The sequence below is a fragment of the Symsagittifera roscoffensis genome, chromosome 4 (assembly GCF_963678635.1).
Source record: "Symsagittifera roscoffensis chromosome 4, txSymRosc1.1, whole genome shotgun sequence".
NCBI classification, from domain to species: domain Eukaryota; kingdom Metazoa; phylum Xenacoelomorpha; order Acoela; family Convolutidae; genus Symsagittifera; species Symsagittifera roscoffensis.
Genome location: NC_087065.1, coordinates 58,906,871 through 58,928,819, shown reverse-complemented (window position 1 = coordinate 58,928,819; position 21,949 = coordinate 58,906,871). Strand labels below are relative to the sequence as shown.

The 21,949-nt window shown below is 37.0% G+C and overlaps 1 protein-coding gene across 1 annotated transcript; it reads left to right on the top strand.

The window, feature by feature from the left end:
* The first annotated feature begins 4,590 nt into the window (after positions 1-4,590).
* Positions 4,591-12,274, top strand: LOC134843799 (serine/threonine-protein kinase ULK1-like). Its single transcript, XM_063860081.1, has 7 exons — positions 4,591-4,771; positions 4,939-5,204; positions 5,553-6,177; positions 6,888-6,980; positions 10,451-10,546; positions 11,145-11,503; positions 11,962-12,274. Exons 2-7 carry the CDS (start codon positions 4,959-4,961, stop codon positions 12,058-12,060), a joined length of 1,518 nt encoding a protein of 505 aa, XP_063716151.1. The 5' UTR covers positions 4,591-4,771; positions 4,939-4,958; the 3' UTR covers positions 12,061-12,274.
* Positions 12,275-21,949: the final 9,675 nt, after the last annotated feature.

Below are 21,949 nucleotides of genomic sequence, written 5' to 3'. Positions count from 1 at the left end.
CCCAACACTCTCAGCCCACTCTGTTGACATTCGATGAAGCGTTTTTAAATGAGCTTATTAAGAAACTTTAGGACTCCTTCATCATACTGCTGATTCACAAAGTTAATCTCAATTTATCCTCACTTCTTTTCCATTGCCTTTTTCGTGTTCACATTTAAGTCTTGCATGCATACAATAGCTACACTTGAATAAACAAAAGAACTAGCTTGGATTATTTGTGTGCCCTGCATAACTCGTTCTGGTAGTGTTGTTACCTTTGTTTAGCGAGTTCATTTACCCCTCCCCTCAGGGTTTCATTATCGAAGGTGTCAATAAAAAACCACTCAATAACCTGTGGGATCATTAATACAATACATCTTAATGATAACTTAACAAAAAGGAACCAAATTGTCGTGTTTAGAAGACCGGTTGAAGAGCAGATTTATAGTTACAACGAATAATTTCCTCCTTTAAAAAAAATGATAACGTGGCTACTTTATCATTAATTGTCAAATGATTTCTGTTTTTGTTTTTGACATTCGAGTTTCAATTTTTTGAGTAAATTCTCCTTCAAAAAGTTCTCTCAAACTTTTAGATTTAGTTCAAATTCAAAAAGGGAATTTTTCAATTTTTCTTGATTCTCCTCACTTTTTGTAATTGCGTGTGATGTAAGAGTTGTTCCAATTAAGGACTCAACAAGGACACGGTGGGGAAAGTTAATGTCTCTCGTTATGTGCCATCCCTGATTTTTGAGGCTTCGGGGGTGTTGTTAATTTATGCTAAGGACATCCTTGTCTGTCAATCTCATGTTTATTTTACACAAATGTCCTCTTAAAAATCCCCTCTTGCAAAATGCAAAAAGGCTTCGAGCGCTATCTTACAAAGTAAATCCATTAATATAGACCACATTTCCATTTGAAAATCTATCCACCCTTCAAATTATCCCAAATGAAAATCGGGGAAAACGAGAAGAAAAGGGGAAAATAAAGGAGGAAACTGAGAGTATGGATGGCATCATAGCGGGATTAGGTTCTGCATTTTCAATAAACAGTTCCCCATGCTTCAATTATTTTGCCACTCAGCCCCCTCGGGAAATGTAATCAACTTCCAAAGGGTATTGCTCAATTGCCTGCCCTCTTTTCTGTGCCCGGTAATGATAGCATGCTTGAATGGAACACCCTTGCTTCGATTTCATTACACTGCAACTCATTTTTCGGGCCTTTTCTCAATTGGAAATTCATATTTTATTTCATTACATGTACAGCTAATAGCTCCTACAAATGATTTAACAATGATACTTTTCAAATACCAGAAAGAATTGAATATAGCAAGTTGCTGTGTAACATAGTGTTCCGACCACTGTGAATTTTGCCTGTTAAAAAAGAAAGACCTAAAAAAGACCCATTAAAGAAACCTATTAAAGAAAGACTAATATTTTTCAGTTTTCAAAAGTCACTGATTTTTTCCCGAGTTGACGTTGGAGCTTTTTTTTTCTCGATAAAACTTTTCTCCAGGCTCAAATTTACTCGCTTAAATGATAGATAGAACATATACCGTCAATACCGTCAACCAAGTTTCTAACAATTTTTTTCTCGAATGAACGAGTAACAAGAAACGTTCGTTGATGAAGAAGCGAAAAGAGTAACTCCTGTCTGATACTGTTTCAAAAAATTTGTGGGGGAATTTTTGACCGATTTTTGGATTTTTTTAATTTCTCGAAAACTGCCCACCCAAATCTGAGATTTTTGATTCAATGGAAGAACCGGGTTGTGAGAAATTCTGCTGCAGTAGGGGTTAAACCCAAATTTTTTCTTTACAAAATTTATCGTCCTCGGAAAAGTCATATTTTTGCTTTTGTTAACTCTTTTTTGAAACTTTTTGAATTTTCTCGAAAACTACCCTCCCCCTCATTAGCCCCCCCCCCCCTTAGGAACTCGACCCCTCCTAAGGAGAAACAACTAAGGTTTTGGATGAAGCCCAGCTTTTAAATTTTCAAAATAACCACCTTCATCCCCCATCAGTACAATAAATTCAAAAATTGTCAATCCCGTACCTGTAACTTTAGTTGGGCCCCTAGTTAGCAATGAAACCAGGTTTTTGGAAAACTTCTGCTTGCAAATTAAAAAAGAAGTTTTCATATCTTTGAGCTGCGCGGGAAAGTTTTGGATGGCTACCTTCCAAGTTTTTCAAAAGTGTTTATCTTGCCGTGTAACATGGTAAGATAAGCATTTTTTAGCACGATGTCTCAATAGGAAAATCAAGTTCTTGGCTGAATTGTAATCTTTGAAAACTTGTAACCCGGGTTGACGTACATAGAAGAAGAATGCTTATCACACAGTTTCATATATGAAGTCTCTGGAAAAAATGCTTATCATAGAAAACTCCAAAAGTGTTTAAAAATTTTTCAATGAACATTTTTGGTCTAATTGCCTTTTTTGAAGCTTTTTGATCATAAAAAAAACGATTTAAATATTTTGATAAAAAATGCTTGTCATACAATTTTCATGTATAAAAATTATTCAATAGTCAATTTGTCATAGAAAAAACAAAATTTTGTCTGGGACACTTCAAAAAGGTTTAAATAATTATATCTATGATAGAGGGAATTTCGACAATCAAAAACATAATTTTAATTTCGCTCAGAAAAATGCTTATAATAAAGTTTTCTTTTATGAAAACAGTATGATATGCATTTTTTTCATGAACAAAAACAAAAGTTTCAGGTAAAAAATTGTTAATCTCTTTTTCGGTTGCAAACTTGCTTTTAAGCTAAAATATAAATTTTACGAAAAAAAAACTTTGCATGCAAATTTTGACTTTGTGTGTTTATAACGTTGTCCAGGATGAGTTTTTCACCCAAAAAATCCAAAAATTACAAGAAAGTTATTTCATTTGCTAAGATAAAAATAAATTTGTAAAAAAAAGGCCTTTTTTTCTCAACCACCAAAATTTTCATACTAAAAGCTATCTAGCCATTCTCAAAAAGTTACTTTTTTGGTATATAATTCCAGGTGAAAATAATAAAATTAACTTTTAAGGCTAAAATTACCACATGCAGGTTATCTGCGTGGTAACTGCCAGTTACACTCTGGGTTTTCTTATGACAAAAAATCCTTGGTTAGTGTTTCGATTGAAACACAAAATTTCGAAAAAAAACGTTCCTTTTTTCATTTATGGAATAAATGCTTGTCATACAATTTCATAGTATGAAAAAAAATGCTTATCATACAATTTCATTGTATGGAAAAAATGCTTATTTTGCTATTTTCATACACTTAATTTTGCTCTATGAAATTGTATGAAAGAGTATGATAAGCATTTTTTTCATATATGAAAATTGTATGATAAGCATTTTTTGTCAACCCGGGAACTGTCTACAGAATTGGATAAAGTAACAAAAAATGATTTCTCGATCTACTGCTTACAAAAAACGGTAGCCAGTAGAAAGGTCAGTGTGTTTTTTTCAAAAAGTTAAATATTTCCTCTTTTACTGTAGTTACAATTCGATTACAAAAATTTGACCATAGAGCTTCGCAGATTCTCCCTTTTGAAAACCCGTTAAGATATGTATTTAATTGTAATAACAAGTGTCATGATATGGATGTTCGTTCTGGGAAAAACTTGTAACTTCGTTCTTGGAAACCCAGTATATTTGAAAAAAATGTTTGCTACTTGCTAATCAACACGCGTGCGTCACAGTAAATTTAACGCTGGCCACTTGTGTGGCACATAAAGCTAGCGATTTTGTTGCAAGTTTATCAACTCCAAGAGATAAAATGAAAAACAGTAATGAAGGTTTTTCAAACGGGAGAATCTGCGAGGCTCTCTAGACGACTTCTTGTCATCGAATTATAATTTTTAGAGCTGTGGATAGTTTCGGTTTCTAGATACCTTTCTGTGGGATTAACAGTCTCTCTCCCCCTTTCAAGAACTTAGTAGAATATTAAGTAGATTATTACGTAGATTATGTCAGTCGAACTTCCGTCCAATCAGAATGCATCAAAGTTAGAAATCTCAATAGAACGCTCTAGTGCTCTCCACTGTATTTATTTATAGGGGTGGAGTCTCTTAATTAGATACCATGGCGGGGGGGGGGGAGATTGTTAAGTAGATCCGAAAAAAAACCAATTCCACAAAAGATAAAAATTCGTTCCAAATTTACTATTTTTTTAGCTAAAAAATTGTATCAATAGTCGACGCTTTTACTTTCAGGCTCAAATTTATATATTTTTTGTGATACTGTTTTAGAATTTTCTGGTCAAAAAAACTGCTGACTGTTGTTTCTGGTCGAAGCAAATTTAAAATCGAAAAAACTAACAAAACAAATTGGTTGTGATGCAAACTGCGAAAAGTATGTAGCTGGGTCATCTTTCTAGAAAAAATTACAATGCGATAAAATTCACCACAATTGATTCCTCTTAAGTCTGCTTCTGTGTACTTTTTGTCGGCATATCTTTCAGCTCCGTTTTTAAATACTGACAAACCAACCCGTGAACTAAAGAGAAGCAGATTTAAATGTTGTGCTAAAGTCAATGAAGTTTTAACATTTGTCTACGAAGCGAAGAATTGAAGCAACTATGATTATTAAAACCTCCGAAAAATTTAATGCTTTGATTTTTTTACTGCATTAAATGAAGTGATCTAATTTTGTACGAAATTTGAACGTGCAAATTTTTAATATAACATTTAGTTTTGAATATCTGAAAGCTATCATAATTCGCTCAAAGTCACGCACATTACTTCAAAGTTTATGCGCAGAAGTAGCTTTCAAAAACTATTTCTAACTTTATAAGTGAGTAGAAGTTTTATTTAGTTACTGGGTTAAAATTTCGCCAGTTTTGGCGCATTTTTTTTACTGTGGGTACTTCTCTTCTGTTTGACCCTTTTGTCGTATAAAAAATGTTAAGTTTGCTTATTTCGACCAACAGATGCTTCTGACAGAGTGGCTCATTATTTTAGGACCTTCCTGCGACTACAGAATGTCGTCAACAAAAGAACTTGGCGGGGGCAAGTACCTTTACGACGAACAGAAAACACTGGGTCGTGGTGCGTTTGGGGTCGTGTACTTGGGTCGCATTAATGACTCATCTCGCAAGTTGGTGGCTGTGAAATGTATAGACTGTAAGGATGATGACAGAGACAGTCTGATGTTAGTGTTCCACGAGGCCACTCTCCTGCTCACGCTCAAGCACGACAACATCGTCCAGACGTACAATTGCTACCCGGTGAGCTAACACCCTCTTAGATTCAACTTCACCAGATTTGATTTAGGGGGAAGAATCCTTTCAAGAATTTCATACCCTCGCCACCAAAAGGCTGCCTTTTCGTATTACTTTGCGATATCCGTTTTTGGGGCAGCATTCCTGTTTTTTTTCTGAATGACTTCGGCGCTAGTATATATTAACGTCAACGCAATTTTTGATTGGCCAACGCATGAAAAAAATTCAGAATGTCATTTTTGGCGTTTTTTCATGTTGCCTGCAGTCGCATGAAGTTTTTAGACTATGACGACCTAATAAAATGGATGCAGTTTTCGAAAAAATAAAATGAGTGGTCTGCGTATTTTTCCGCAGACGGAATCTTACATTTATCTCGTCATGGACTTCTGCAACGGCGGAGATCTAAGCGATGTCCTCAGTAAAGTCGAGAAACTCCCAGAACCTGTCATCCAAATGTTCTTGAAACAAATCGCCGCCGGTCTGGGCTACATACACTCCCAGAACATCATTCACCGTGATCTGAAGCCGCAGAATATCTTAGTTCACTGTGACAAAGCCAGCAAAAGTAAAGACTTCGAACTGGATGAAATAGTGTTAAAATTAGCCGACTTCGGCCTGGCGAAGCAGATGGCAAAGAATGAGAGGCTCCAGACCGGTTGTGGAACCATCGCCTATATGGCACCGGAGATCATGTGTCAATCGGAGTACGACTCAAAAGCCGATATTTGGTCACTGGGTGTTATCCTGTACGAATGCATGATGGGAAAACTTCCTTTCGAGCTGCACGACTTGCCAAACCTTTTGACACTTTACCAGAGCAAGGGTAGCGGGGGTTTGAAACTGGCAATTCCAGAAGCCACATCGGGACCCCTGATGGATCTCTTGAAGCGGATGTTGCAGGTGTTGCCTGAGAATAGGGGAAGTTACAAGTCAGTGACTGAGCACCCCTTCTTCAAAGCTTCAAGCAAAAAAGCTGGAGGTAAGGGGTAGATATTTTACCATCAATTTGATTTAGCCGGTCAAAGCCTCAAAAACTTTCTTGCATCTCTTCTCAAAACTTCCAAAAATAATAAAAATGTCCAAAAATTGAAGATTTTTCGGATGGATTTTCCCAAATTCAGCAAAAATTCTCGGTATTCTTATGCGTTTTTTAACGAACCGAAAACAGCAACGGCGGAAAACTAAAACCGAACTCTAAGCCAAACTCGGAAAACTAAAACCATTTGGTGAGCAGGGACGAAAAGTCATATTTCTCAAAGTAACCTAAAATCTTTGATAGCTAAAAATATATTAGTTTGATTGGTTTTCAAGTTCTTAAAACTGTTTCAATTGATATTTAGACAAATAACTGGAACAACTTGAACTAGATTTTGGCAATGATAAATTATCGAACTCCACAAAATACAAACAGCGCTTCTGATAAAAGCAGCATTTTTGCATCTTGTGTGACTTATCTGATATCGCAACTGAGAAAAGTTTTTACAAAGATTTCGAGTTATCTCAACAGTGTCCAATTTTCAACGCCTAAAACATTCCTCACGGTATTTTGTTTTTTTTTTGTGAAAAACTATTGGAAACACTATGTACGTTAAGGCCGATAATGCTTCCCGTCGAAAAATTGTTGCACGTGGAACTGCTATTACATAACTTTTCATATCCTTAGCTTATAACTCGTTCAATTGTTTTTAGTACGTCTATCTGAACTGTCCACCAACGCAGTCGGCTTCTCCGGTAACAAGCTTTCAAAAGAATCTGCTGATTCTACCGACTCATCTGGATATGGTTTGTACTTCAAAAAATTTAAACAGAAATTAGTTCCCTTTCAAAACATTCAAATTGTACAAATCAAAATTCTATATTCGACAGATTTAATATCTGAAAAGTAGGAAGGAGTAATTGCGGTTTTTCTCTAGCCAGTTTAAGGTGCCTCGAAGAAATTTTGCAGTGGGTCAAGTTTGATGCCAGATAGAGAACATTTCCATTCATTCCAAAAGCCAGACCATAACTGTGGATCTTTTTTTCCGGACTGAAACAATTTAACCGACTAAAAAAGCAACAAAAATATAGAAAAGAACATACAAAGTTTTTTCAAAAAGTAAACGTGATTTTTTATATACTTCCGTTAATGTTAATCATTACCATGCCTTTAAATCATCACTCCTTACATTAAAGTCACAGTCGACATATTATGTGCTACACAAACATCATCGGGCTTTTAATAATTTATTATTCAAAGACTTATGCAATGATTAAAAACACAAAAAACAAAGACTTTTAGGAAACTAAAACTCCTCTATCAATTATTGATAGATTTTACTGAAACTTTAATGATCTTTCCTCCTGCATTTTTGTTACAATTTCAACTATAGGGAGTCTTCTAGCTTTTTCCTCAAATTCAAATAATCAACAAAAATCAAAAAGATGCCGGGCTTATGATAATTCTGTAAAAAAAGGGTCTCCTTTATTTCCCAATGACTGAAATTCTTTTAAGTATTCCGACTGGGTTAAATTTACTGGGTTAAAAAAACTAGGATTCTGCGCTTTCAAAAAATCATTTTATTGGCTAATAGTTTGATCTTTTTATTAAAATTCGAAGCTTGATCGAAATGTATCAAAATGTATCAAAATGCTTTCTAAAAGCGAAGCGCGTACTATTTTTGTTATATTGGCTTAACATCTATTCAAGTTGAACAAACTTGACATTTTTGCCGCAAAATGTTAATTGAAATAAAAAAATAATGACGTATAAAAATGTGTCGGCATAAGTATCAGTTGTGCAAAGTGTTTGAAGGATATTTTCTTATCAAAATTGATGACAAGTAGGCGAAATATGAAATTTTTTTCCGAGTAAGATCGGGAAAAGCGCGTGTGGTGAAAAGTGGTCGAAAACGGCAATTGATCCAAGCGGCAAATCGCATTATTTTGAATACGCAACTAATCGAAAACAACAATTCGCATTTTTTCAAACAAGCGACAACTCGTCGAAAGCAACAATTCGCACTTTTCTTAAACGCGACAAATCGCACCAGCAATTTCTAATAGAGTTATGCCGAAAACGAATTGATACGCGCTTGTCTGAATCGAAACACGAACTGTTTGCAAATACGCCAGGCCACTGGGAGAGAATTGCATCAGGCAAATATCGCTTAATGCAAATTGTGAGTTTTTCCTAATACTAACGATTGTTATTTTCACCATGTGATGCACTCTTGTAAGCTGCGAGGCTCGGGTTAAAAAACTTGCTTCAATGTCGGTAAATTATCGGCAATTTTAAACACAAGACTAAATTCAAATGAAAGACAACTGAAAAACAAAATAAGCATTTTCCGGTTAACAAGAAATCAGAAAACGTTCTCAACAACCTCAAAAATCTGAAAACATTTTTGATGGCAGACTGACGTTAATCGGACAAACCAGTATTTTCAAAGCCTTTTGTACGTCTTAGAAAATCTCGCTTTAGCTTCATACTTTTGCGCCATATGACATCAATAGTTTAAGCGCGAACAGACCATTTGTCGCTCTCGACACGTTATCGCGCCATCAAAAATTGGCATAAATGATTTGATGGCAATAGAAAAAACGTAATCCTATCATCAAAAAAAATTTAAATTGCACTTTAGAAAGACTTCAAAATGTCAAAAAGTGCTCAATCGGATATAAACTTCGTATTTCTGAACTGAACTTACCTTACTTGATGACGCTTGCGATGAGCAAGCGTTTTCAAACCGGAACATTGACTTTTTTGGGTTGAAAATTTAAAAAAAAATGTTTCACACTTGGTTCATATGAAATCAAAAGGAAGACGTTATTTCGCGCCTGTGGCGAAGAGGCAATGCACCTGCCTAAAAAGACAAACGTCACCTGTTTCGAAACCGGTTAAAACGTTTTTTTGTGAGCTGAAAATTTTCACTGCGTCAAAAGCTCATTGTCGGCTTAGTGAACGAATAACCAATTTGTTTAGATATTTAGTAGTGATAATAGTTTTGCTATTTTTTGACTTTTTTAATGCTGCACATTAAACATTTTTCAGTGTTGTGTTTTTTTTTATCAATTCAAACATTGTTCTGAGCATTTTGTGCAGTGGTAACAATCATGCTTGAGACGACAAATCGACATCTTTTTCTCTCGCAAGTATTGCGAAGCTCCGCTTTGCCTCTGTGTTCTTAAATAAAACTGAGCTTTCTACAAACAAACATCCTGAAAAACATTTGGAGTTTCAAATTGAAACATTTTACCAAAAAACTTTCTTTTTAGGCTATAGTAGTAGTCGAATACGGTCATCAATCAGAGTCTTTCGAACCAACTTGAAATTAGTCAACACTGTTTTGTTTTCTTGACCAAATTTTTATTCTATTTAGATGTGAAAGTTAAAAAATACTAGTTTATGAACTAATTTAGATTTTCAGCAAAGACAAGTCTAGAGAGAGAAAATCTTGTTTAGATTTCAGGTCGCCAATCATTTTGTCCGTGAAATTTATTTCAGCTGTAGTTACTCCACCGCCGGCTCAAATTCATCGCAATGAGGGCTAGAAGGTTCGTTTCAGGACGAAGCTTTGAGTTTTTTGTTTGATTGTTGTTCTCAATTAACCACCTAGTTTTTTTAAATACCAACTCTACAAACTTCTCAGTTTTTCTTGTAAAATTTTAGCTGGCCCAAACAAAAACCCTTCTTTAAAATCGGAAAGCAGACTAACCGAGCCCAGTTTGGTTGAGGTTTTATGATTAGAATGTCCGAACCGAATTTTGGTATTTGTAGACTGTCAGAGATGCGTCCGCGACCGACACGAATGAAGAAAAATTAATCGAAACCGGTGCTACTGAATCATTGTATCCGCGACCGAATAGAAGAAAAGTTACCGTGATCGGCTCGACCAGAAAAAGTATTTGCGACCGTGGTACTCGATTTATAACTCAAATTTTGCTACGTATGTTCGGTATATATTTCATCCGTCTCGACCCAATAAAAACATAATTGAGTTTGCTTGAACCAGCTCAAATTTGTGTCGACTTTCTCGGCCAAAATTTTCGGTAGATACTCTCATTTCAGGTTCTCCTTGTGATTTTTTCTGCAGACTGAAAGTATTTTGAAAATTAGTAACAATTTTTCAATTTGAATAAAAACATGAACTTTTTTGAAAGGAAAAGTCGGAACCACAGACTCAGCGATTCGCCATAATATTATAAAATGTGCAGTCATGTTGTCATTATAAAGGTTGTTTCATGACACTTAGCAGAATTGTTTGGGCTTTTAGGCAGCATTGGAAGTAGTAGCAGTGAGCTGTGGAAGAGAGTGAGTGTGGTGAAAGGAGACATCACCAATCTGAAGGTGGACGCCATTGTCAGTGCAAGTCAGTAGAGCTGTCTGCGTTTTATTTGTGATTAATATTTGAACTATGCCAGCAGATGTGACCCCAATAATTCTAACTTAAATGATATCGTTACAACGACTTCTTTTTCAAATTCTGCATGAAACTCTGTTATTCCAGGCGAAATTGCATGCTTAATGAGAAATTACAGATACTCCATACGTTCTAATTTCTGATCTGGGGACAAGGGTAAGGGCTATTGAGTCCTGTCGACTTGAGCGCAATGAAAAAATTCCTCAACCGAAAATATTTCTCAAAAAAACAATCTGCGAAACTTTTTTAGGCACGAGGTGCCTTAATGCGGGTGGAAAAATCTACTGAAAAATCCATAATTACTCCAGCCCCTTCGAAGATTGATCGGAATTGTAAAGCTTAAATTTTAACAAAAGTTTCATTTGACTTTTTATTCTAAATAATATACCCTGAAAAACAATTTTTAGCCTTTTGTGATATTTCTCAATTTGAAAACATGGCTATTTACCCAAACAATACAAAAATGAGAAGTATATTATTTCACCGTTTTGAGGTCCGTAATTCCGCGCCTTTCGGTCTGTTAAATAATGATCTCATTTGATTTCAGCAAACAGTCAGATGAATGGTGGCGCGGGCGTCGATAAAGCTGTTCACGCACGAGGCGGCCCCGAGCTGACAGCCGAGTGCAAGAATCTTGCACCATGTCGGGTAAGCGAGGCGAAACTAACGAAAGGATACAAGCTGCACGCCAAGCATGTAATACACACAGTTGGACCTTCCGATAAGAACCAAAAACAACTGGCGCGCTGTTACGCGAACTGTTACTTGAGAATGCTTGAATCGGGAGCAAAGACTATCGCGTTTTGCTGTATTTCAACTGGAATTCTCGGCTATCCAAGAGTGGAAGCTGCTGCAATCGCACTGAGCGTCACCCGTGATATACTCAAGAAGGTCGACTCGGACGCTGTTAGTTACACAGAATTCGACTAACTAATCATATCAATAACCAAATTGAAATTGAGTCTTTCCTATGAAAATGTCCAAAATCAATTTTATGCAATTGGGCGAACTTTATATTGGTATTTTTGATTTCATTGTCCGATACTGAGGTCGATCTTTGTATTGGACCAAGCGAACACAAAGACAAAAAGTTTGTCAACAAAGCTGCACCATCTCAAAATAAAAGCATATTGGCGCCTTTTAAAGTGTTCTGTTCAAAAAAACGTAGAAATCTTTGGCCAATACTAAGGTTCAAAACAAGTTTTTTTTTGCTTTTCAATTTAAAACGTGATGGGACTTGAAGCAAGATTCATACTTGAAAACTTGTCAAATCAACAAGCTATACTGATCGTTCTTGTATCAAATCGTTTGCTGGTAAATTTCGATTGTTTTGGATTAGACTGTAATTAAAACCAATTTTTCAGATTGAGAAGGTGACTTTCTGTTGCTTCCTGGATGAAGACTTCCAAGTATATGATCAGCTTATCCGCAAAAAGTTCTTCCCTCGATCTTCATCTGAGTAGATGACTCTTCACGGGAACGAAATTTAATGATGGCGAAAACGAAACGAAAGCTTACACAACATATATTTCAGACTTTTTCAGCGAGCTGGTTGAACATCATCCATATTTGTGTACGAACTTCATCATCTAACCACTTAATTTGGCCCAACAAACTCGACCCAGATAAATTAACCTTGACTTGTTTTATATTGATTAGTTGACTTCATTTTACAGATATGTAGTTTTTTTGTGAGAATAGAAAAGCCAAACAAGTTGAAACTGAGGTAATTACAGCGTGTTTTAAAAAATGTCAGAAAACTCTAAAAAAAATTGATGCTATCTCAAGAATTAGGCTTCTTGTAATCAGAAAATTTCGAGAAAAATAGGCATCCTGCTATCACGAGGCTTCCAACATGTTAGGCAAATTAGGCTTCCTATCACACGAGATAGATTAGGCTTACTACAGGTTAAAGGTTTTCCTTCAACCGTGAGAAAAAGCAGTCAGAGCCTTTGGTGAAACTGATTCCGTTGTCACATGCTTGTAATGCATTTACATCGCCTATGTAATGTGCTGCGGTTTCCGCTATGCGCCATATGTTTCATTTTTTATTGCGTTCCGGAAATTTGCTATTAGTTCAGCAATTACTTCACTGCAATCAAGTTCAGTCAATCAAATTTTAGAAAGATTTCAAACCTCTATCTGTGTGCCCGGATTGACCAAAAATGCTAGTCAAACAACTTTTATATATAGAAAAATGCTACTCATACACTTTTCATGCAATTCCATAAGTACAGAAAATTGCATGAAAGGTCTATGATTAATGATTTTTTATACATGGAGATTGTATTTTGTCCATAAACCAAAAAACTAGCATTTCTCTATAAACCAAAAAACCCACGCCTCTATAAACCCATACCCTAGCCCTTAAACATGTAAGCCTGAGGGGCTATATCCGTACTTGATTTTTTAAAAATGTTTTTTCGCTCTAATTCGGTTCAGCCTTGATTAATGTTGACCGTTAAAAAAAGCAATTTGTCTCAAGGACAAATACTGGCCATTTGCAGCTTGCTTTGAGTTATTTAGATGATTATGGCCAATCTTACCGATAATAAAGTATGCTCGAAATCTTTAAGTTCAAGAATTTTTCAGAGTTATTTTATCGAGAAAATAATCGTTATTTCATTTGTTTGAAATCCGATATTTTTTTACGACTTGTGGAGAATAACGGGCACAATTTGGCGCCCCACAAGGGACCACAGAAGGATATCACAGAGGGATACATGAACCTGTGGCGACCACAGAGGGATACTTAAACCGCATTTTTCTGAACGATTACACAAAGTCGAGCAATCAGCGAGAGAACGCCAAGGATCCACAAGGCACTGGCTCAAGTTCGACTGAGAACGAGTGGATCCAATGAACAAGAGATCCAAGTTGTTGTGACTGAGTACGAGAGCAATGGCGCGATCATGAGCCCACGGAGATACATTATTTTCTGCTGCTAGATGAAACCAATGGTTTGATATATTGCGCGAAACTTATGTGTAAAAGTGTTTGTTTTTGCTTATTCCGATTAAGACTGGCAAAAAAAACGTCAAAAAAATATAGGCTGACGAAAAGACAATTGTCAGTGAAACAGACTGAAGAGAAGTCAAATAAAAAAATAGCGATATACTGGATTTTTTGGCCTGGCTGAAATGGAAACGTTAGCACAGGTGTCATGAGTGCAGTATTTCACTTGTGAGAGAAATTTCCGGTGCCAATAAACTCCAAAATTATCAAAAACTGTAAGACTCGTCTAGATTTTATAAATCGTTCATTGCAATAAAATAACATACTAAGTATTTTTGTGCATCCCTTTCCCGAGCTCTAAGTGGTAGTTTTTTCCCGATACCACAAATTTGGGTTAAGGTGAACGGATTAAAAATTCAGAAAAACTAAACACAGACAAAGGTACTAGCTCATTTTTTCGGATAAATATCTGACTCGATCCCTCGAACCGTAAATTCTGTAAGCATTTTTTGCTAATCGGTATTTTAGGTGGAAAAAACCTCCCGAAGAGTGGAAAACTGTTGAAATCTACGACAAAAATTCAACAAAATCTGTTTTTTTTTGACATTTCTAACATTTTTTGATTTTCTCATTCTGAATTGGCAAAAAAATAGATCCATTGGATTTAGCTTCATATTTATTAGACCCTTTGATTAATCAGTACAGGAGACTTAAAGCCTTAAAACTTCAAGTTACTACTGCTTGTAAGTTATTGACGTATTAAAGTTTTTTGATGATTTTACTTGACTGAAAATAAAGTATTTTCTTCGAGTTGTTTTTTTTTCTGAAATAAATATGCATGGAAGTTAAATTTTGGAAACAAATAAAGAAGTTGTTTGAGAGAAAAAGCAATCTCGAGAACGAAATTTTTAAATGCCACAAAAATATTTTGGAATACATGGAGAGTCAGAGTCGTTGCTCACAAAATGATACATATTTTGAAAAAAATAGGAACTACATAGAACAAGCGGGCGATGTAAATAATGAATTGATTGATTTGGCGTCAAAAATGCTAAATCTGACAAATTGATATCGCCACAGGATATATAGCTTCATAAGTTGACGCAAAGTAATGATAAAGTTTTACAAGAAGCTATCACATATGAAACAAGTTTGAGCAGCTAAAAAAATCTCATTTTACCAAAAAAAAACCACAGTCGCATAAAACAGATACCCGCTCTAAGTTGTCAAATCCAAGTAGCCGACATCAGCAATCGGTTTGTCAGAAATCTAGTTGTTTTACCGCCGCTCTTTCGAAAACTCCTCGAGAGAAAAAGTTCGATTTTATGCTTTTGAAGAAAAAAAAGGGTAGCTTGAGAGGCAGGCAAAAGTGTCATTAAGACTGAGAGAGCAGGAAAACATGATGAAACAATATTTTTTCGAACAATAAATTAGTATAGAGTTGGAAGAACTGGCTGAAGAACAAAGGAAAAAGCTGGCAGAAATTGAATTGAAAGGGCTAAATTTGAAAGGTGAGTTGTCGGCAATCAGCGAAAGAGCCGTGGAAAGTGGTTTAATTTGAATCTCTCCACAACTAACAAAAGACGACAAGGATTGTACACGTCACTGCGTCGAATCTGTTGACCACAATCAGTCTGACAATGTTTTATTTCCCAATCAAGAGCAGCACGTTCGTTCGACAGCACCTGAACAAACTTATCCTGTTTTAGTAAGTTCCTTAGTCTTATCAAAATTTACAGGAGTGAATAATGGCCAGGCAGCTTCTGGTGAACCGGAATTAAATTTCAGTAACCACATTGGACAACAACGACAAAATTTGTCGAATTGATTCAATCACAGCTCTGCTGCTTTCCGTTAATAATCCGGTAAATTTACAGCAATTCATGCAACCACTTGTTGATAATATGCATCAGCAAACTGTTTTGTCTACTCATCCATTTCTGGATAATCCAAAACCAGGCTTAGTCCCGGTAACTTCTGACAACCATTTTCTATTTTGCTCCGACAACATCCGCAAAAGTTCCTTGTGGTTTTTCACTGTTCGTTCCTGCATCAGCATTAGTTGATCAGGTTGCTTTATTTCAACAAACTACATGATCAGTAGAAGCTTATAATGAATAGAAGAAGATCACTAGTACTACTTATAATAACTTGTGAAGACCAGCTGTTACAACCCCCTAAATGTCAGCTCAACAACACTGCTTTCCTTCCACAAGTGTTTTTTTTCCGTAATAACTCCAATTGCTCCTCCAAATAGTTTTGTTCCTTATTCAAGTGAAGGGACTGTTTTCTTCCCGCAGCATGAAAAAGTTTCGCAGGCTAATCAAATGTTCGTTCCCGATTATCACGGTAATTTTTCGAGTTACCCAGCGCCAAATCCCGGTAATTCACATGGTACAAACGCCGGGCGTCCATTTCGGCATGAGAGTTGGTCGTTATTCTGATGCACAGCCAAAAAGATCGTTTTCCTGAGTAAAAGCTGACACAGTTCGATGGCAACCCACTTAATTCGCATGAGTGGTTTAGCCAGTTCGAATCGACGGTCGATTCAGCCATACTCAGCGATGATGAAAAGCTCACCAATCTGAAAATGCTCGTAGTGGGTGAAGCGAAATCCCTGATCGCCGAGTATAGCTATAGCAGAGTACTATATAAGGATGCATTAGCAATTCTTCAGAGAAAATTCAAGGAGCCGCATGAAGTAGTAGTAGCTCGCATGATTAAAATGAGTAATTTTAGGTCTTTGAAAATGCATAACTCGGAATATGTAATTGGCTTTTCCTCTACAATTTCTGGACTCGTTGCGTTATTCAAGTCTCTGTCTTTTCTTTTAACGACCATCTGAAAAGTGTTAACTTACTGAATCAAACTGTGAGCAAGCTTCCTCCGAACCCGAAATAGGCATGGTCAATGCAAACCGTAAAATGTCAATGAAAACAGCCAACTCTGCTAGATTTCAACGAATGGCTTAAAGAAAAAGCGGAGGGTCATGAGAGGCTAGAGTCACTAATCTCTAAGGGTAAATTTGAAGAACCAGTGAAGTAAAAAGTAGGCACTAAACGCTGGTAACGTAGGCTAGTAACGCAAAAGTAACAGATAAGGTTACGAAAAACCAAAATTTCCTCCGTATTCTCTGTGTAAAAGTCAACACGCTCTTCGGGATTGCGCCGTATTCAAAAAGAAAAATGCTATGCAACGAGCGTTACGTGTATACAGATCAATCACAGTTTTCGTAATTGTAGAAAAGCCCGAAAGTTCCATAAGCCAGATTGTGAAAGCTACACAACGTGTTCTTGCATGGAGCTGAAAAAAATTTTCCTCCAAAGGATAATAATTTTTCTACGTCGTCAGGCAAGGCAAATTCTAAACACATCTCAACTAACGCTGCTGTCGGCAATATTCATAGCCAGGAGTAAACAAAGGCCTCCTGCTGGTTGCATTGCTCGGATGCGAAGAATACTAATGCCCTAGTTCTTTGCGGTAGTGCTTCGGCGCACTCATTGGTATCCGCCGATCTCGTGAAACGTGTCCATTTGGTTGGTAATCCCGTTAACCTCGCCATAAATGGATTCAACTTCACGAGCTTGATGAAAACTCATCAAGTAAATTTACAAGTTTCTGCCAAAACGAATAATAGGGATTTTTCGTTTTCCTTTTGAGCTGATGTTAAGAATCATAATCGCATTGAATTAGATAGCATAAGTTTTTGTGAGTTATAGGAAAAATACCCGTAGTCGGCTCGATCCCAAATCACGAGCCGATCGTGAATGGCATCTCCCGCATCATCTGGTGTTGAACCCCTACAAACACGGTAAGGTGCGCCGAGTCCTCAATAGCGCATCGAAAGGTCATGGTGCTTCCTTGAATAAGTCTCTGTTGGTTGGCCCGAATATCCTTCGAAACCTCATTTTTGTAGTTTTATGATTCCGTCAGCATAAATACGCCGTTTCAGCTGACATTGAGTGGATGTTTTTTCAGGTTGGAGTCCGTGCAGAAGATCAACCTTTTCTTTGCTTTTTGTGGCGGGAGGACCCCACATCAAGTGTGCTAATTCACCAATACACGCGTCGCATTTTTGGTGCTCGTGACTCGCGGACTTGCGCGATTTTTGCTCTGTAGAAGACTGCATCTGATCGTCAAGCTGAGAACCCATCTGATCATCAAGTGGAATTTATCTGACAAAAATTATCAGCAACGTGCCCGATGTAACAGCCGCTCTTGATCCGGACAACCGTTATTCCAATTCCTCTGCTAAAGTTATTTGTAAGAGTAGAGACCAGTTAACGCATATCCTCGGTCTTAAATGGGATCAAAAGATACCTTAGTTGTTAGTAGAGGTGTTGATTGTTCACTAGACAAAGCAACCACTCAGCGTACCGTGTTGAGTTTTTTTACTTTGTTTTTGATCCAAATGAATTAGTAGCTTCGTGTACCGTGAGGGCTCGCCTTCTTTTAAAAGATATCTGGCAAATCAGTGGTCAAAAATAGGAAGAACACGAGAAAACCAAAAAATCAGGTCCTTAAGTGGCACTCAGGTCTTCCTTTGTTAGGTTCTCTGACAATACTTTCGCTAAATCTTTCGTTCGAATAGAACTTCACATGTTCGGTGATAGTTCGCAGGATGATTTCTGCGACGTCTGTTTCCTTAATGCGCGACTTACTAGTTCGCATCAGACCGAACTATCTTTTGTGTTTTGCAAAGCCCGCGTGGCCGCTAAGAAAGCGCTATCGATTCCAAGGTTAGAGCTTCAAGTGGCTCTTCTCGCCACCCGTTTAAAAAAAAAAGTTTTGAACGGTCTTACTAGCAAAGTTACTGACATTTTCATGTGGACAGATAATACCACTGTTCTTCAGTGGCTTTAATTTTGTGAGAAATTACCCGTTTTTTTGGAAATCTTACTGGAGAGATTCTGGAGTCTACCATCATTGATCAGTGGCATCACATACTTAGCGGTGATAACCCAGCTGATGCTGGTATACGAAGGATTTCTCAGGAAGCCCTCAAGGAAAGCAGCTGGGTTAATATACTGAGGACGACTGAACGGTCGTCCAAGTCCGATAACAGGGTTATCGTTAAGATAAGACTCAAAGAACCTTCATGTGATATCAACGTTTGTCTGGAAAGCTCGTCAAATTTTGTCGTCGATATTTTGAAAAACCTTTCATTCGGAAAATGGGAGAGATTCAATCAACTGTAAAATACAAACGGGCAGTAGCGTTTTTGTTGAGATGGTTGCTATCACATTAACATTTCCGGTCGAGTGCAATAGAAGCTACCGACCCCTGTGAATTGGACATTGCTGAGCAGAAACTCATTTACCTGCCCCAGTGTGAGACATTGCCTAGCGACCTAAAATTACTCTTCCGGTAAAGTTATCACAAGGAATAGTCGGATCGGGAAGTACTCTCCGTTCGTTGGACCAGTTGGCATCCTTCGCTCGACTGGGCGCATCAGCCGTTTGGTTGATACCGATTTTGATAGCAAGCATCTATTTATACTTGACGAAGGTCATGCGATTGTTTGGTTATTGGCCAGACACTTGCACGTTACGATCTTCCATCAAGGCTTGAATTAAATGCGTGTGGTGGTTAATTTGAAATACGTCGTGTTAAATTTGCACTTGTTGCATCGAATTTTTGAAAATAATTGCGTTACGTGGCGAAAACGCAAAGCGCAAACGGTAACACCTATATTGTCTGATCTGCCCAATGAAAGGTTGGGTTTCAAGCATCCTCCTTTCTCTAACACAGATGTCGACCACTTTGGGACGTTCATGGTTCCGATACTTAGAAGTACGGAAAAGAGACGGAGTTTTTTGATCATCTGCCTCACCACTAGAGCAGTACACATTGAATTGGTCCCCTCTCTCGACACAAGCTTTTGTGTTATGGGCGTGGAGAGGTTTTTTGCACGTCGCGGTGCTCCGCCTACAATCATGTCCGACAATGGCACAAACTTTTTTGGCGCTCAGAATGAGCTCCTAGCTTGAGTTGAGATTTGGAACAAGCTCGCTCCCGCTGTTTTTTTTTTTCAGAAAGGGATCAAGTGGAAATTCAAACCACCCAGCGCACCGCATCATGGCGGCTCCTGGGAGCGATTAGTTAGAAGCGTTAAGCATGTATGATATCCTAGGCAACAGAAGAGTAACTGAGGAGGTTATAGTAACCACACCGTGCCTTGTTGAGCAGTCATTTAACGCAAGACCTATAACAGCCGTTAGTTCTAATCCGCTAGATTTAGAGGCGTTGATTCCGAATCAATTTAAACTTGATCAACTCGCAGCAAATTTTTAGTCGCTAAGTTTTGTAGAAAAATTCGACCATAAGAAGCGGTAGGCTAGAGTGCAGTCATACACTAACGCAACATGGACACGTTGGATGAGGGAATACGTTCCTTCCCTCTATTAGAGGGCAAGTGACACAATCAATCAAACGTTAAGTTGAAAGCCGGCGATTTGGTTTGGGTCAAAGGGCCTGACAGTCCACGTAGACATTAATGCCCACTCACCCGTATCGTTAGACTGCAGTACGGCAAATACGGGTGCGCGAGTTCCGCCGACATTATGACCGTTTGGAGCGAACTGACCCGCCCGACCATAAAGCTCGCTTCTTGTTTGGGCGCGGAGGATGTTGCAAGGCAAATGTCATAAAAAGGTAAATGCATATAATGACGTAAAATACAAACGGGCAGTAGCATTTGGGTTGAGATGCCTCTCTGCCTCACTGCCTCTTTTTAATTCAATTGTTTGAAATCTCATTTTTTTTGGCAATCTGTGGAGATTTACGTGCACATAGAGGTCAACCATTGTCTTTTTAATCAAATGCTCTAAACTAAAACAGTCAAAAACATATTTTTCCATTGTACCCTCTAACAAGCGAGCAAACTGGGTTTTTGGAATGAAAAATGTTACCAATTTTTTTTCTAGTCTATTATAATATTTTTCTCTTGGCACACTTAAGGATTTTAACAAGCCAATTTTAATGTTATGAAGATTTGAAATCAGAGTCAGGCTTAAAAAACAAATCATTAAAAAATTCACTGCCCCGTGGACATTATATAAGCGGGTGTTTCTTATTTAGTTGCACCCAATACTGGTTTGTATTAAATAAGAAAGGGTTTCTTTGTTTTCGTAGGTTTGTTTTTTGAAAAACGGTAAAAAAATCTCAATGCTTGTTTGAGTAAAAACAGTCAATTTCTCATCAATACTATCAGCAAAGAAAAAAAAATCCGGAACTTTTGATTCAGAATGAGAAAAAAATCCGCAAACAGCCAAAATTTCTCAGGGGCGTTAAACCCTTTTAACTAAACTCTCCCCTAATGTCTCTTTAGGCAATTTTTGAAATACTTCATCAACCTAAAAGGGCAACTGATTGAAAACATGAAAGGTTTCGACATAAACCAAGTCTTGTGTCGAAGTGTTGTGATTATTGCGGTTTGTCTATGCAAAGTTTCTATTATTGCTTCCTTATTCCTGAGAAAAAGCTAAAAAAAAAAAAACTTGACTCGTACAACGATTAATTGGATCAATTTGTAGAATGCAGGTCGAAAAAAAAGTTCCAAATCAAATGAAGATTTTTCTGCCAACTTTGTACCAATGTTGTACATATACTATCAAAACTACCACAAAAATTGATAAAATTTCAAGTTTTAGTGAGCTTCAAACTAAAATAAATTTCAATTTAGAGCTTGAAACTTGCCAGTTTGGCTAACTTGGAATAATTAACATCTGATTTAATGCTGCCTATTAAAACTTAAGCGGTGATCCAATTCATTCTGACATCAATCTGGGTCCCTATTAATTAATGAATTGAAAAGGCAAGAAAATATTAGTTTGTATTTCACTTATAGTCTTGGGAGTCAAGAAATCATTTTGCTTGAATTTTTTTTCGAAAACATTCATCAGATTTTTCTTAAACTATTTTTTCATCCTAACTTTAAAAAGCAGTCAGATTACGAGAATGCGAGCAGTTTCTTAGATTAAAACAAAGTAAAAACGACCCATTTTGAACAAGCTAATTCTAGGAATGTTATTTTCAAAACTTAACCAGACCGCTCTTATCAAGGCACAGCCGAGAATGATCCAATTTCATTTTTATGTTTGTATTATTTTCGTCCTAAAAACAAATTGATTTAATAAAATAAATTTTTTTGTTTCCGAAATTGTGTTTCGAATGAAAGGTAAAAAAGTGATGGATTCCGCTTCCTCCAATGAAATTTTTGGGTCAATTAACATGTCGCAGTTTAATTGGAATAACTCAGATCCGGAAAAAAAAGAAATCTACTTTACAACAAGTTGGGAAAACTGACAGCTTTGAAGCTCCAAAAACTACAAAAAACCTTTCTGGTTGATAACCTACTATTTTTCAAATTGTACAAAAAATTTTCAAATTGTAAAA